Source organism: Lygodium microphyllum, chromosome 30 (genome assembly GCF_053477565.2).
Source record: "Lygodium microphyllum isolate KBCC chromosome 30, Lygodium_microphyllum_v1.1.10, whole genome shotgun sequence".
Classification (NCBI taxonomy): Eukaryota; Viridiplantae; Streptophyta; class Polypodiopsida; order Schizaeales; family Lygodiaceae; genus Lygodium; species Lygodium microphyllum.
Window position 1 is genome coordinate 62,415,043 of NC_141164.1, and position 16,069 is coordinate 62,431,111.

The following is a 16,069-nucleotide window of genomic DNA, read 5'->3' on the forward strand; positions in this document are numbered from 1 at the left end:
TAGGTGGCTCAGGCATATTCTTGGGTCGAGAGGTACAGATAGCATCATGTCGCGCCTCTTTGACGGTTGGAAGCTTAGATGGAGGTAGAGATTGGAATTGAACAGTCGCCCTTGACAAGTGCTGTGGTGCTTCCTGTGTCTGGTTGGGAGAAGAGGGCATAGGAGATCTAGGACTCTTAGGTGGACTTGGCACTCACTGAATGATCTGCTTGAGGTTACTAGACGATTGTGCCATTTGCTTTATTGAGCGATCAGCCTTGCCTTGAGCAATGTTGTGCCTATGATGCTTGTTCTCCCCTTGGGGAATCAAAGGCTCCTTGGGCGCTAACGATTTTTGTGCCTGCTCAATGGCTACGTATGACATCTGTCTATTTAGCATGCTAGGCTGGGGCTCTTTCCTTTGAACAGTCATGTCTGGTTTCTTGCCTTGAGACCTAGAGTTTCTCTTAGATTTCCTCCTGTGCCGTGCTTTTGAGGCACTCTGGTCTTCAGCTGATGGAGGCGGTTTAGTAGGGGATTTTGGTACCCAAATCCATTGGTTACCTGCGTAGTATCCTTGAGCACATAGCAACGCTTTGGATATCCGTCGCGGCATTGTGCTGACTCTCCATCAATGCCTTCGTCTATAAGGCTTGGGCTTCTTTTGGGGCCTTCTATGATATTTGTAAGTCCAAAGCCCGTCCTTGGCATTGTCTCTTGACCTTCTTGTTTCAGGCCTGGCCTCACTCACTGGTTCTCGTTGTTCGACCTATGCTTGTATCAACTCTTCCAACAAGTCCTTGCCCTCGTTTGTAGGTTTGACTGTTATGTCATCACCTTCCTTGCCTTTCCCTTGAGGTTCGATGAGGTCACCCTTGCTAAAGATGGTGACTATCCTCACACCCGGTAGTGTCAGGTGTATCCTCTGTGCTACATAGTCAGCCTCACACTTGGTCGCCCTTTTGAAGGGTCTTCCTAGGAGGGTTTCTTTCCTGCAGCTAGCACTTTTTGGAGGAACGTGAAATAGGATAGGCAAGCTTTCCGTTTCAATTGTCGCAAGGAATTTGCACTTCCCCATGAGTGCTTGTGGGTGTCCCCCATAAGGGCTAAGAGTTGCACTAGTCAGTGTGAGCTCTGGTTGGCCTAGTAGGGTCCATGATTCATAGGTCAAGATGTTAAAATCTGCTCCTTCATCAATCAGAGCATCGATAGTATGCTCTCTTTTCGCGGTGAGATTGACCCTAAGATAAGCAAGTGGTACTATGTCTTCATCTTCCGGGTCCTAGCTTGTAAATTTAAGCCTTCTGACAGATGCCCTTGAGTTCTCGACTCCACTACCAGATGTGGATTCTCCAGTGTTGTCTTGGATCGTGATCAGTGCAGTGCTATTCAAGGTACATCTCTCGTCAAGAGTGTCATGTCTAGTCATCTTCGCATTTGTAGCTTGCTGAAGTTGCATTTTTCTCTGACTAGACACGGTTTGAACACAATGTACATGTGTTCTTGTGGTGTGACGTATAGATGAAAAGAGAAATACCCAAAATTGTGGTGTCCTTGCTCACTTCGAGGATGCCAATGGTACCATGGAAGGTTATTGTGGCTTGATCCAAGATATTCTGAAGCTTGACTTCAGACGATTCTTTATATATGTACTGGATGTGAAGTGGTTTAAAGAAGTGGTAACAAATGGTGAGCATTGCACAATCAGACGTCATCCAAGTGGTTTTGTAATCATTAACTCTAAAAAATTTCACCAAAACAAGAATGACACATTAGTACTACCTCAACAATGCGAGCAGGTATATATGCAAAGGCTAATTTTTTTATATGTATGCATATGATACATATACACAATATAATAAGTACTTAAGTTTTTTGCTTTTGTTTTTCAAATACAGGTTGTGTATCATCCAATGGTAAACAATAACCGATGGTGGTTTGTCATCCCTATATCTAATCCTTCAAAACCAATATATGGTAATATTACCAACATGGAGATAGCAGATGACAATCCAACAATTAATGATGATGTGCATGATGACACCATAATGGATGATATGCGTGATATAGTACAAGATGAACCTCGCGAAGATGTTCAAGGAAACGCAGAAGAAGACAATAATGTGATTGTCGATGATATTGATGAAGTTATTGAGCAATATAGTAACACATCTGATAGTGGGATAGACTTATTTGTTTCGTTACCTCTTGGTAACATAGACCTAGAAGTAGATAGTTTAGCAAGGGCTGATCTCATTGAAGATGAGATGGATCATTCACTGTAACATACTTAATTTGCTTATTGATTCAATGTGTATTCCTAATTCTATGGTTTTTATCATGCGCACACGTGCATACTCAAGAATCAATAGTCAATTTTAAAGCTAAATTGAATTTTTCATAATAAAAAGGAAGTATCTTTTATCATCTTCAAGTACGTAGAGAAATTACAAGATACATATTGCAATGCTTGCTACTAATCGTAAGGTTTCTGTCGCTTGCCGCTAATTACTTATATCAGGCTTGTCAATTGGAGGAACTGCCATTCATTAGAGAGCAATGAAAAAGTAATTATTAACTCTATTTTTTAAATTCAATGATTCAATGTGTATTCTTAATTCTATGGTTTTTATCATGCGCACATGTACATGCTCAAGAATCAATTTCAGGTGGTTAAATAATTATTAACTTTGGTTTTTTAATTATGTGAATTGCTAATTTTAGGTGGTTAAATAATTGTGTGTCTGCTCGCGCGTCTATATTAGCGTCTATTTGCGCGGATATATAGATGCAAAATTCGCGTCTATTTACACGTATGTTTACACGCACTTATAGACGCTGTGATAGACGTGCCCAACTTTGCGCGTCTATGCCTCGTTTCTGTTGTAGTGATAGTTGAGCTTTTATTACATTGGTTTTTCTTGTGCTTGAGTATGTACCTTCCAGCAGCATGACTCATCATTGTTATTTTCTCTCGAATTTGAATTGGATCATATAACATTACCTATGTACATATTTGAGAACAATTATGGATGGAATATGTGGTAAAAAGAATTAGTGACTTGTAATAGTTCTTTCTTGAATTTATGTTATTTGAGGACTTGATGTGTATCCAATTTGACTTGACTCTTAACAATGGCAACTGTATATCTTTTGTAAGATCAAGTGATGTATATCATGGATGTATGGCATGAGTCGACTCACGTTTTTCTCCATTTGAGGATATGCTGCTTATGCAAGGATCACAAATTTGTGAACTAAGCAAGCCATGTTTTCAAATTTTCCATCCATAAATTTGTTGATTATCATTTAATAAAAGTTAAGATGCGTCCTTTGCCAACCTGGATTTCACATTTACCAAGTGGAAAGTCACGTTTGCCAACTTTTGCATCGCCTAAGCAAGCGCCCTTGCCTTGTTTTGAAGTGGAGTCAACGTCTTCTTGACCATGCGGGAAAGAAAGGCATCGGGAGAATACTTTGCTATCACGTCTGGAGAGGGCAAAGGGTAAGAGGGGCCCCCCCCCACCAACACACACACAAACACACTCTCGTACTCGTAGTCGTAGCCGTCATCAGTCTTTTCCACCACCTCCCACCCATCATATCATCATCATCACCTTCTTCTGCTTTGCTTCTTCATCTTCCTCTCGGCCATCTCTCTCTCTATCGCGCTTTTATACTGCGATAGAACTCGTACTCCTCACCGTCCGGCGTCCTCATTCTTTTCCACCACCCACCCGTGACCCACTCCTCCTCATCATCGTCATCTTATTCGTCATCATCGTCATAATCATCATCGTCTCTCTCTCTCTCTCTCTCTCTCTCTCTCTCTCTCTCTGTGTCCGGCGCGCGCTCTAAGCGCTTATACTGCGGTAGAACTCGTAGTCCTAGCCGTCTCATTCTTTATCACTACCCCCCATCATCATTATCATCATCATCTTCTTCTTCGGCTTCTTCACCATCATTAGCATCATCATCTTCTTCTTCGGCTTCTTCACCATCATTATCATCATCATTCACATCACACACAGACACACACACACACACGCACGCGCGCACACACACACACACACACATCAGTACACTAGATCAGTGATATAACGCCGCCATGGCCGACGGGAGGATGCTGTCGCTGGGGCTGTACGTAGCCGCAGCGTCGTTCCTGTTCCTGATGCTGGTGGCGGTGGACATGGTGAGGGCGGTGCGAAGGCAGGAGCTGTGGTTCCCATGCCGGTGGATGACGATCAACGCGGCGACGCTGGCGTTCATGGCGGCGGCAAGCAGGATGCCGAACGACGTAGAGCCAGGGCTGGAGGCAGGGGGGGTGCTGGATCGGCTGGCCAAGCTGAGCGGGCTGGTGCTGCTGTGCTGCCTCATGGGCTTCGCCATGCCCTCCGTCGCCCACGTCATCCACCCCGCCAACCGCTCCGTCGACAAGCCCGTTCGCGGCGACGTGCCCTCCGGCCACCTCCTCGGCGTCCTCGTCGGCCTGGCCGTCCTCCTCGGCACCTCCCTCGTCCACGTCTGCGTCCAGCTCGCCGATGGCTCCCTTCGCACGCTCATGGTAACTACTCACTACTACTACCCACGCGATTCTAGCCTGTAGCGTTTTCATCACCCCGAGTCCTCTTTCCACGAGGTTGACCTAGCATGTTAAGTGAATTGTTGGATTTGAAAAATAAAACCTTGAATTTTTTTTTATAAATAGTTTTCAAGATCTAGGGTCTAGTTTGTTATGATACAAGGGTAGAAAATGTACTTAAAAACCCCAGGAAACCGTCACGAGGAAACCTTTACAAATTGTCAAGGTTGAAGGTTTTTGCATCGGCTTTGAAAAGTATTTAACATCTCACACGAACGATGGTATCTACTAAGATTTGTGAACACATGATCATCTTTTGGAGGGTTTATCATTCTAGAGCCCTCTAGTTTGGTAAAAAGCTTCTCATAGCGGTGTCCAAAAGGAAATCAAAATTTTGAAAGTATATAGTTTTAGTTGTAAATATAGTTTTAGTTGTAATATGTAGGAACAACAAAACCATGGCCTTTATTGCCTATCGCATATATAAGTAGATCATAAAGGAAAAATAGTTATGTCTTGTGAAAATTCAATGTAGTGTCTCCAAACATAATCTAGTTCTATTGATACCTAGTATTATACCAAGCTCATGTTTGATAAATCCCAAATTAGAACATTAACTAGCTTAGGTACTACTTTCGATAGTTTTTAATGTGAATATTTCACAAAACATTTACCATATAATGGCTATTTGTGATATTGTAGGTAGAGAACATACTTGTCATTTGTGCAACCTTCATTGCCTTTGTCCTCCTTTGTGTTCTTGCCTTGGGTGCCTATGCAACTGATGACATCCTTGCCATGGAAGCACTTGGCTTAATGCAAAAATTTACGAAATGCGATTGGGATTCTATGGAGGAAATAGTAGAGAGTGCTTGTTTCATAGCACGCACAGGCTCTAAATCCTATGTAGCAGCTAGATCTTACATCGGGTATGTCTTCCCATGTATGTTTCCTTATTTATTGTTCATCCTGGGCATTTTACTTTCAAGATAATTAGAAATGATAAGTTTAAAGAAACCATTTTAAATCATAGGAAATCATGCCACACAGATTTTTGTTCCACCACATGAGTCATATGTATACTATAGTATTAACTATCCATTTTAGATGCTTATTTAACAAGGCCATACCACACTTTAGGTTGTCACCAAAAGTGATAACTAAAGTAAGAGCAATTTCTTAGTATTGCTTGATATATTGAAAAGTATATGGCCCTAGAAGGCAACAATTAGGTGGTAATATGTTAATCTATGTTGCCTTTGTTATTGCAATGTATGACTATAGATGCAAAATGTAGACATTGTGAGAGATCTTGCAAGTGGAACATGAGATTACTCCCATACTATTGCCCGAGGGTCTTATAGATTTGATTATTAGAGTCCACTTTTCTACAATTCATTTCATATATGGTTATTTTACCATAATCATGATGCTTACATCTCTAAAAATACATGATATAAACATATGAAATACCACAAATCACTTCTCATACACCACATCAGTACATAGTATGTGACTATGAATGGAAAAATAATATGTAGTACAAATGAGAGAATGTTAAGCACTAGCTATTTATCTCTCAAAAACCTCTCATTGTATATAAGGAAATAAATGACTACTAAAATCTTGGGATAGTATCTCTCATTTACCTATCTAATAGAAAACAAGTGTGACTTTAAGTGACAATCATGTACAAAAGTAGTATTTGTTAGAAATTTGATCATATTTAAAGTCACAAGCAAGACATGCACTTTGTTGGAACTTCTAAATACAACATCAAATTTCTAGAAAATATGATTTGATGGCCTTCAATGTTTTGTAACTCTTGGATAAATCATTGAGAGATTACGTACTACATAGCATAGGTAATGTGGAACATATGCACACATCATGAGTAGGGAGGATGACCCAAAATGTGGGTTTTAGGATTAATGAAAACACTAGTAGGATGGTTGGGTTTGGGACATTTGGTGTTTTTTTGTGCACCAGCCTTTAGTCTTGTAATTGAGTAGCTACTAGCTAACTAGATTGAAGCTAGCTAGCTAGCTAGCTAGATTGAAGGGGATAAGATGAAGTTTGCCACTAAGTTAAAATCTTACTCTAATTTGTTGAGTAATAACAAATTATGTATGCTCCAGGAAGAGATGTCACGAAACCCATATGCACAACGAGGAGAGTGGAGAAGTTGAAAAGCTATAAAGACATGTACTTGGTTCACTTTTGAAATATGCTATTGGTACTTTGTACTTCATTTTGAGTCTCTGTCATGGTCAGCTTAAGATTGTGTTTATGAGTCCAAGCCTATATCTTGGAACCTAATTCACTTGAGCAATAGTTTGTCTTCTTGTCTATGTCACTATGAGTCTTGTTACTGAATTCCATCCTCCATAGTCAGTTCTATGCTCTAGATCCATATTTTCTTTATGGTCCCAGTCGGGCATGGCACTAATCCTCCACCTTCATTTCACTCTTACCTAGCTCAACTTGAGCTCAGATCAAATCAAGACAAGTTTGGAATCCCAGTTCCTACTCCTTCTCAATGCCTTGCTTGGCAGCCACCACCATAGGCAGATTGCACCTACCTTTAGTTGACCATTCAGATCTCACCGTATAGGTTATATCAGCCCTTGCTTGCTTCACCAAAGTTTCTCCTTAGGTGAAGGCACTCCTTGCTATCACATGAGATGGTGACATTACCCTCTACAGAACATGGCATTGTGCATAGATTGAAAATGGTGTAGTTCAGGATACTGAAACAGTTCATACGATTGTGAGTGCAACATGAAGCACAATCTAGGCGGCCACTATAGGGCAATTGAAGCCCATCACTTAAGCTTTATTCCCATTAAAAAATCTTTGAAAATGATGATGTATACAACCCACACAGTTTGAAAAACCAGGCCCTTGTCCTAGAACCCTAACTGGCAACCATAGTTAAAGCTTGGAAACTTGATTTTTCCTCACTAGTCTCACTAAAGCCTCTGCCAATCAAACCTACTTAGATTCTAGCAAGAATTCCTCTCCAAGCCAATGAGAAAAAGCTTCAAGAAGAAGATTAAGCATCAATGCCCAACATTGAGTTCCAAGAGAGTATCTCCTTGATAATCATACAGTGTTGTTAAACACTAATCATTCTGTGTTTCTTGACACATTGAGATATAACTCATTTACTCATTATCTAAAATTGATTGCTACTGGTCAGAAATGGTAGAGCTTGAGCAAATAGCAAAGTTTAATGGGGAAGGATTTCATGCCTCGAAGGAGAAGACCATGTATCACCTTATGTGGAAAGATTTGTGGGACTTGTTTGAAGATGATGTAGATAGCAAGAAGGAAGATGATGAAGATGGATTCGTTGAAGAAGACCAACTCAAAACCAAAGAATGGAAGAAGATGAATAACAAGGCACTAGGCCTCATTGCCTGGGGACTAAGTGATGATGTGCTGCATCATATCTTTGGCATTAGAGATGCTAGAACTGCTTGGGAGAAACTTGGCAGAATGTTTGGTACCCAAGCAAAGAATTCAAATGTAAAATTACTTATGCAATTTTATAAGTTGGATGTAAAAGACAGTTCATTTATGATTTTACACATCAATAAATTCAAAAGCCTTAAAACTCAACTAGCAACTCTTAAAAAGAACATTGATGCAGATGAGGCAATAGTAGTGCTACTTGCCAGTGTTAATCATAAACCATATGAGAACCTTGTGTCCACCCTAAGTAATGTTCCTAGTCTCTCACTGAAAGACATTGAGCACTCACTGCTTGATGGAGAAAGCAATTTTAAAAGCAAAGATGTAAAGGAGACCAGCCCAAGAAGGGAAAATCTCCTATACACTAAAGGAGTTACTTGACCCAAGGGAAGAGATCGAGGATTCAACACCGACAACAGAAGTCGGATGACATGTCATTATTGTGGTAAAATTGGACATATTGTTAATGAATGCTTCCACAAGAAAAGAGCACAGTAGATGCAAAATGACCACCACCAAAGTCAATTCATGAATGAAGAAGAAGAAAAAGATACTTCTGCTGCCATCAATAACTCTGATAGATTGTTCTAAGGAATTTGTTTCCATAGTGGATTTGCTTTGTAAAAACCCTTGCCAAAGATGTAAAGTCTCAAGCTTTAACTTGACTAGGTTGCCTATGAGCTAGTCTCTCGCGCCATGTTATCATATAGGGGGGGCAAAAGCCAGAAAGTGTAAAGACTCATCATTTGAGGGGGGATGTTGAGAAATAACAAATGATGTATGCTCCAAGAAGACATGTCCTGAATTCCATATGCACAGTGAGGAGAGTGGAGAAGTTGAAAAGCTATAAAGACATGTATTTGGTTCACTTTTAAAATATGGTATTGGTACTTTGTACTTCATTTTGAGTATCTGCCATGGTCAGCTCAAGATTGTGTTTATGAGTCCAAGCCTACATCTTGGAACCTAATTCACTTGAGCAACAATTTGTCATCTTGTCTATCACTATGAGTCTTGTTACTGACTTCCGTCCTCCATAGTCAGTGCTATGCTCTAGATCCATATTTTCTTTCATAATTATCTTCCTATTTTGTGTAGAAATATTGCTTGAAAAAAAATGATTATGCTTTGTAAAAGGTACATATAAGTTTAATTGATGCACTTAGGAACTTTGATTGAATTGGACAAAACCTTAATATACCAAATTTACAACAGGATAAAAGGAAAATGCACAGACTAGTTGCAGATCCCTTTACCAAGGCGATTGGTTTTGCCACCTCAGAGAGTTTGGACCAACTGTGATGGTAAGAGATCACTCTATAGGAAGATCCTTGGGCAGGAGAAGTTTAGGGTATTAGGGGGGCTTTAGTGAGTAAACTCTTAGACTTAAGAATTGTGCAAACCCCTCTTTGACTCAGGTTGGACTTCTTGAGGGCCCGGTACTAGTTAGGGGCGAGAATCTTGGTAAAATAAAGACCTTTATGTCGTTCTTCCATATGGATGAAAGGTGAACACTTGTATAAGAATCTCTAAAAATAAAGAAGTTGTATTTCAAATGATTTTTTTCATTGTTTATGTATTGTGATTTAAGTTATGTGAATGAACACCCTAACTAAAAGGACTAATGGAGGAAAGCTAAATTTATTTGTTTAAATGTGTTAGGTAAGTAGAAAACTAAAACTATCTAACTGAGGGAAGTAGAAGAGTAAGATTCTTGATGAATCCACCCTAAGGCAGGGTGGTCTCAGTAAGTAGAGAGTTTCTTTACATTTTTTATGCATATAGTATATGAAACTTGACTAAATAGAATCATTTACCACCTTGACTCTGTATCATTTTAGGGAAACAAGGATAGACTTTGCCCTACGAGTAGAGGGGTTGATTTACTCATACTCTCCTTCGTTTCTCACTCTCCTTGAACCAAGTACAATACGGGTTGGCTTCGATTCGAGTAATCTAACACAAGCAAATGCTTGAGGATCGATGCTAGTTAATATGAATAGGTGACCTTAGTTTTCTTAGAACCAAAAATTTAGGTTGATTCTTATGGGAATGGCCAAGACCTTCTACTATGAAGTGGACTTAAGAGAGTCTAGCCAACAAACCTCATGTTATTCAAAAGAGTATTGAGTGGCATTGTCTAGAAATTCCTCTCGATGGACTACTAAATCATGCCATTAAGGATGTCTCAAAGCATACACATCACATGGTATCATAGCAAGAAAAAAAAAAGAAACATTTGTTCGAAATATTGCTTAAGGAAACGTTTGATGCAAATATGATTCATCTTCTAACGATCGATGGAAACTCTTTTAGAATAATGAAGATAGATAAAAGTTCTTGGTGTTTTGAGTAATGCTTACCTTTGTAATTTATTTCCTTTATTTTTTGATTGGTGGAATTTCTTCATGAGAATCTTGGAGCATATGTACAATCCTTCACCGTTGTACTAAGAGTGTCATTAGGCATGAAGCAGAATTATTACTTCATCAATGCCAATCGACTTGCCTATCTTCAAAATAACCTTAAAAGAATCAAGTGGATAGAAGATCTTAAGCTGTGTCAAGCTATTTATCTTTGAAGAATCACGCCTAAATCCCATCCTTAACATATGTGGAGAATGGATTTGCCAAAATCATTATCTTGATAACCAAGTGCTCTGCATTCTCCTAGCTAAGCGCATTCCCATTTTAGGGTGTTCATGCCACAATAATTATTGTGAAGATGGTTTTCCAAATATTTTCTAGAAATTCAAAGTCTGAAATATATTTGATGAGCCTCTAATCTAAAAAATTATGGATGTATCCAAGTTTCATAATTACAAGTATTGTAACCCAAAACCATCCTAGCTTAATCTCAATTATCTCTATTGATGTAAAAATGAAATTTGGTTAGCACTAGTGCAGCCCTGAATAAAAAAGGAGTCCCGAATGTAATGAAGGAGACCTAGGAGAGAGAAGGAGAGAAGGGAGAGATTGCAAAGAGAGGAGAGAGAAAGAGGAAGAAGATGAGAGAGAAAGGTAGGAAAAGAGAGAGAAAGAGAAGGGAAGCCACGAAAGTTGGAAGGAAGGGTAAAAGAGAGACTTGATTACTTATAACTGATTGCCCTAATTGGATCTCCCAACACCTTAAATACCCCATGAGTATAACTCGATATTCGCGTGCTAACCCATGTCCTACCCATCTATCCCCACTCTTTTACATTCCATCCCAACCCCAAAGGTTTTTTCCCTTTAAAAAAAAAAGAGGACTTATTAGTGTGGCTCATAGTGGAAGGGAGGTTTGCAAAGTACTACTCTGTTCAGTATTTACAAAGAAGAATATAAGTATGGGAAAGTACAATATCATGTGGAATTAGGGCATATAAATGTGTATATGATGTGTATGACATGTGCAAGCTAATAGTGTATGAGTTTGGCCACCAATTCATGACAATTAGGGGTTGAAAAATAGTGGACAACATGTTGTCCAAAATAGGTATACTGGAGAAAACTGGTCATACCTTCCTATGGGCAGCTCTGATTTAGGCATGTGACATGTCAAAACAAAGCTCATGAAGCGCACTTTCAGCCCATATAGGTGACACTTGACTTTCATTAATGTAGGGAAAAAACTGTACTAAAATAGTGTGTTGTCTGCAGTGCAGACTAGGGCAAATTTAGCTCATCCTCACTCAAAATTGCACCCTTGAAGTAGAGGGAGAACTACACTGGTGAAATGTTGATTAGGATAGGACTTTTCCAAGACCTTTTTGTTCCCCGTGATCAAATGTATAAACTACATAATAATCATTAAGAGCATAAGGGTCATCCAAGCATGGATCACCGTACTACCACCGGGGTCAAAAGGATAATTGTGATCCAATGCATATGATGTATCATAGAAGTAATTCATGGTGTCATCTTCAAGCATTGATGGTGGCACAAGATCCTCATTAACCCCCATACGGTAGCATGCATTGACTTGTCCATAAGCAAATTGGGAACCATTGTGCCATTCGTGTAGAACTAGAGTAGATGAGGCTGTAACAACCATTGTGCCATTCATGTAGAACTAGAGTAGATGAGGCTATAACAATCACTATTAGGCACTTGATCATGAAGTTGCAGTGAGATGCTTGCATCATGGCATCGTTCATGAGAAGCATCATGTTGCTCATTAGGATGCACATACTGCTCATAGTAATGATCAGGTGGTTGATGATATCACGAACACTCTATCTGATAATGATGTTTCTCCCCATGTACATACTCATATACATTTGCATGATGCCACCCATATACATAATGCTGCCTAGATGCTTATCCATGCATATGACCAGAATATAGCTCTTAAGAAGATACATAGTCATCAAATGCACTACTCAAAATCTGCACAATCATCATATACATGCTGACCATAATAGGCACATGATGCTACCTTTGCATATCCAAACCATGCCTGTGGTCATGGTACTCATAATTTCCATGAGAATGTCTATGCTATTGCTCATAATCATGCTAATCCATCCTTTTAATTGTAGCCATTTGAGCAACTTGAGTCGTAAGTTCCCCTCGACCTATTTTTAATGATTTTTCCTTCTAATTCAGGGGCGTCATGGAAAGGACGGGTTCAGTATCCCGATCAATCACCTTTTCAAACCCAACTACAGCTGCTCGAGCCCTTCTTGTGTGCCACAAGTGACCCATGGAAAAAAGAATCCCAGAACAAAATGAGGGCTGCAAGTTTATCATTGATTACCTTGGCTTGCATGTTGGTTATTGAGAGGGTTGAGACCACTCGGTCCATCTTAGACATGAATTGGTTGTGTTGCTCAATTAGTTGATTGTGGCTCGTAGCTTGGAGGGCTTCTTGTCGCCAGAGAGTAGCAATCAATGCATTCAATCGGGGATGCCAAAAGTAAGAAAAGGAACTAGAACTAGGAGCCATGATTCAATTTATCTAGCTATTGCTCATAGCTACTCATTGCCCAATGGACCCCTCAAATACTCATGACAGCTTGCTTCAATGTCTGCAATTTTTAGTGTTGTAAGCCTTGTAATCTCCCACAAACCTAATTTCCTTCACTATGTATAACAATGTAGGTGCCATCACTATCACCACAACATTTAGTTCCCATCCATAATTGTAGTTGCTGTTGCATTCAATGTTGTCTCCCCACTCTCTTGATTAAATTTCACCTGAGGATGTCTGACTACAACCTTGTTCTTGCTCTAGGATTCCTCACTTAAGCCAGGACATATACCTCCTTCAGGCCTTAGTTCATCTTTTATGCCACCTGCCTACTTGGAGGGATGTGCAAAGCTCAGAAAGACATGATCTATTGAGGAAGAAGCTGGCTTGGTGCTGTGTCATTTGTGAATTTATTGATTCCACCAAAAATGTTAGGGAGAAGGATATTAAATGGCTAATATTGATGAAACTTGTGGATTATGTGGCATAAGAAACAACAAAGCTCAATGAAGCTGCTATTGAGGACAGTTTTAGAAGGATATCCCTTAATTTGTTTAGGTCCTTGCTTGTTCCACTTCACAATGCTATAGATGCTGATCCCTTTGACATGGAAGAGGAAGAGCCTACAATGGACCTTTCATGGCAACATTTACAATTAGTTTATGAATTGCTTTTGCGATATCCAATTTCTCATTTCCTGATGCAAAAGATTGGCTACTGGAGGTACATCCTTAGTTCCATCATTGTCCATAAGGAGGTTCACATATCCACTCTCAAATATGTCTATAAGATGGTAATCAACTTGATTCATTCACGGCTCATTCATGGACATCATAGCTATGAGAGAAAGGCACAATATCTTCCAGTTTCCCTTGCATTCTTGTAGGCTACATTTTGGGGACTCATGCTGTATTAGTATGGATGATATTGCTAGGATGGAGAAGCATGCATCAATGGCCTAGAGTGGGGTACACCCAACTGTTAGTCTACATAAAGTGCTAATGGAGGAGATCCTTTGAAAAAGAAGAGTGTTGCAGAACTTAGAGTTCAAAAAGATATTAGTGATCTGAATATGGCCAAATGTGAATGAAGACTTGTTGAATTTTGAAATCATAATACAGCCTAATGAAGGCTATTACAAGGACATCATGTTTTTTTTAAAGCTTCACCATTTCACCCCAAAGGTTATTGCCAATATGCCAATCGTTGCAACTCCGTGTGTTTAGTTTGAGGCAGAGGCAACAAATACAATCACAAGTTCTTCCAAGTTTGCAGTCACCGTCAGAATCTTTGAACAAAAGAAAGATCCTTTTCTTGTCATGTTTACTTCCTTCATCTTCACCGATTGTTGTGTCCTAGGCCCTCAAGAATCATCTATTTTTGCCCCACTTAGAGTCATTGCCCACTTTCATCTACAAGGTTTTCCCACTAGGATAGAGATGCCTTGGAATGTGTAGTTTACTTGAGTGAGTTTCCTCAGGATAGAGATGCCCTACCACACTAGCTTCACTAGAGGCAACTATTGCTACTAATGGATGTCCCCCTTCCTAGAAGAATATCCCCTAGAATCAAGAAAATATCAAAGTATTGGCATCGAGAGTCTCAGGTTTGAGAGTGCACGATGGAGTTGGAACAAATAAATCTCGAATTGCAAGTGTCACAAGCAAAAGCTCAAGAAACAAGAAAAATTTTGCTTACAATCAAATCATATGCCAAGATCTCATAAAAGATGCCTCTAATGGTGTTGGCAGCAACAACCATCAATCCTTGATCTCAGGCTAGAAAATTAGATATTCATATGTGTAGAATCAATCTAGAACCTCACATTTAATATCATCCCCTTTCTTTGCCAATCCTCTACTTTATGTCCCCTTTTTGGGGGATTTAAATTTTGAAAGATGGATCACCCAACCAGTTTCATTTTACCTCAAGAATAATTCCAATCTGCAACCCTGCAATGCCTGAACAAATGGATACCCTTATACCTCAAGAAGTGTTCTGATATGCAATCTTGTGATGCCTAAACAAAGAAACACCCTTCAACAATTCATTTGATCACCATTAATCCCAGAACAGATCCCCTCATGGCATACAAATGAAGAGACATGAACTTTGATGGGAACCTTGAATTTTATGTGTTTTGACGAATAAGGAGTGCCATGGGGAGATAGTGTCTTCTTTGTCTGGATTGCTGCCCAAGCAAGTGCATTCTTGCATGAGACAATTTAGGGGGAAACATAGCCCACAACATTGTAGTGGGGCTACAAAGGAGGGCATGCATCTTAAGCCAAAGGTGCTAGTAATGTCTGCAATTTCCTATCAATTCCGCAGAAAATGTTGTGTAGCTGTGCTACGAAATGAATGTTTATATGGAATCAACAAGGAAACCTAGGCCTTGAGACTATTGCAAACTCTTTTCTACTTAGAGACTTGCATCAATCCAGGTTTCACATAGTCAGACTTGGTGTCAAAGTAATTCTTGCTCACTTCTGACTTGCTCAAAAAGGCGGTCTGCGGACCAAAGATGCCAACAATATTTGTGATTACATGTGTCAATACAATGGGAGAAATGTATGCATCAATCGATTTAGCACTAATGCAATTTGGGGCAACAAGCAGTTGAGCTAATATATGATGCACAAAGGAGTAAAGCTGGAGAGGAGGTTAGAAGTGTGTCAATCATGAGCCACAAACTAATCTTCCCCAAAAGGCCTATCAAAACAGTCATTCAATAGATCAAAAATTGAGTGGCCTCAAGCATAGCTTGAGTAAGCAGATTGAATCGCAATTGGTTGTCTTGGTAGTACACCTCAGTGATTCAACCCTCAGCTAGTACTATAGATGCTAAGGATGAAGTGGAGAAAGCCATGAAAATACCCATTTCCAAGGGAGGAGCAAGGTCTAAGAGATATGAAGAGATCTTGGCTTGGTACTCCATGGAAGCTCCAAAAGGAAGCTTCCAGGGAAGAAAGAGAAGACCTCTTTTCAAAAGTAACTATAACTAGATCTCTCACTAACTCCTGAGAGTCCTTCTTGGCAAGTTTACCTCTAAAATTTGATTGGGGGTTAAAAACAAGT

The 16,069-nt window shown here is 39.7% G+C and overlaps 1 protein-coding gene across 3 annotated transcripts in view; it reads left to right on the forward strand.

Moving 5' to 3' along the window:
• The first annotated feature begins 3,632 nt into the window (after positions 1-3,632).
• LOC148009923 (uncharacterized) overlaps positions 3,633-16,069 on the forward strand; it is a 36,432-nt gene continuing 23,995 nt past the window's right edge. For 2 of the 3 annotated variants that reach the window (XM_087673370.1, XM_087673369.1), the window contains exons 1-2: positions 3,633-4,543; positions 5,264-5,490. In XM_087673370.1, coding sequence (XP_087529496.1) covers positions 4,088-4,543; positions 5,264-5,490 — 683 coding nt within the window. In that variant the 5' untranslated portion in view covers positions 3,633-4,087. The remainder of the gene's footprint in view (positions 4,544-5,263; positions 5,491-16,069) is intronic. The other variant, XM_087673371.1, reaches the window with a different exon arrangement.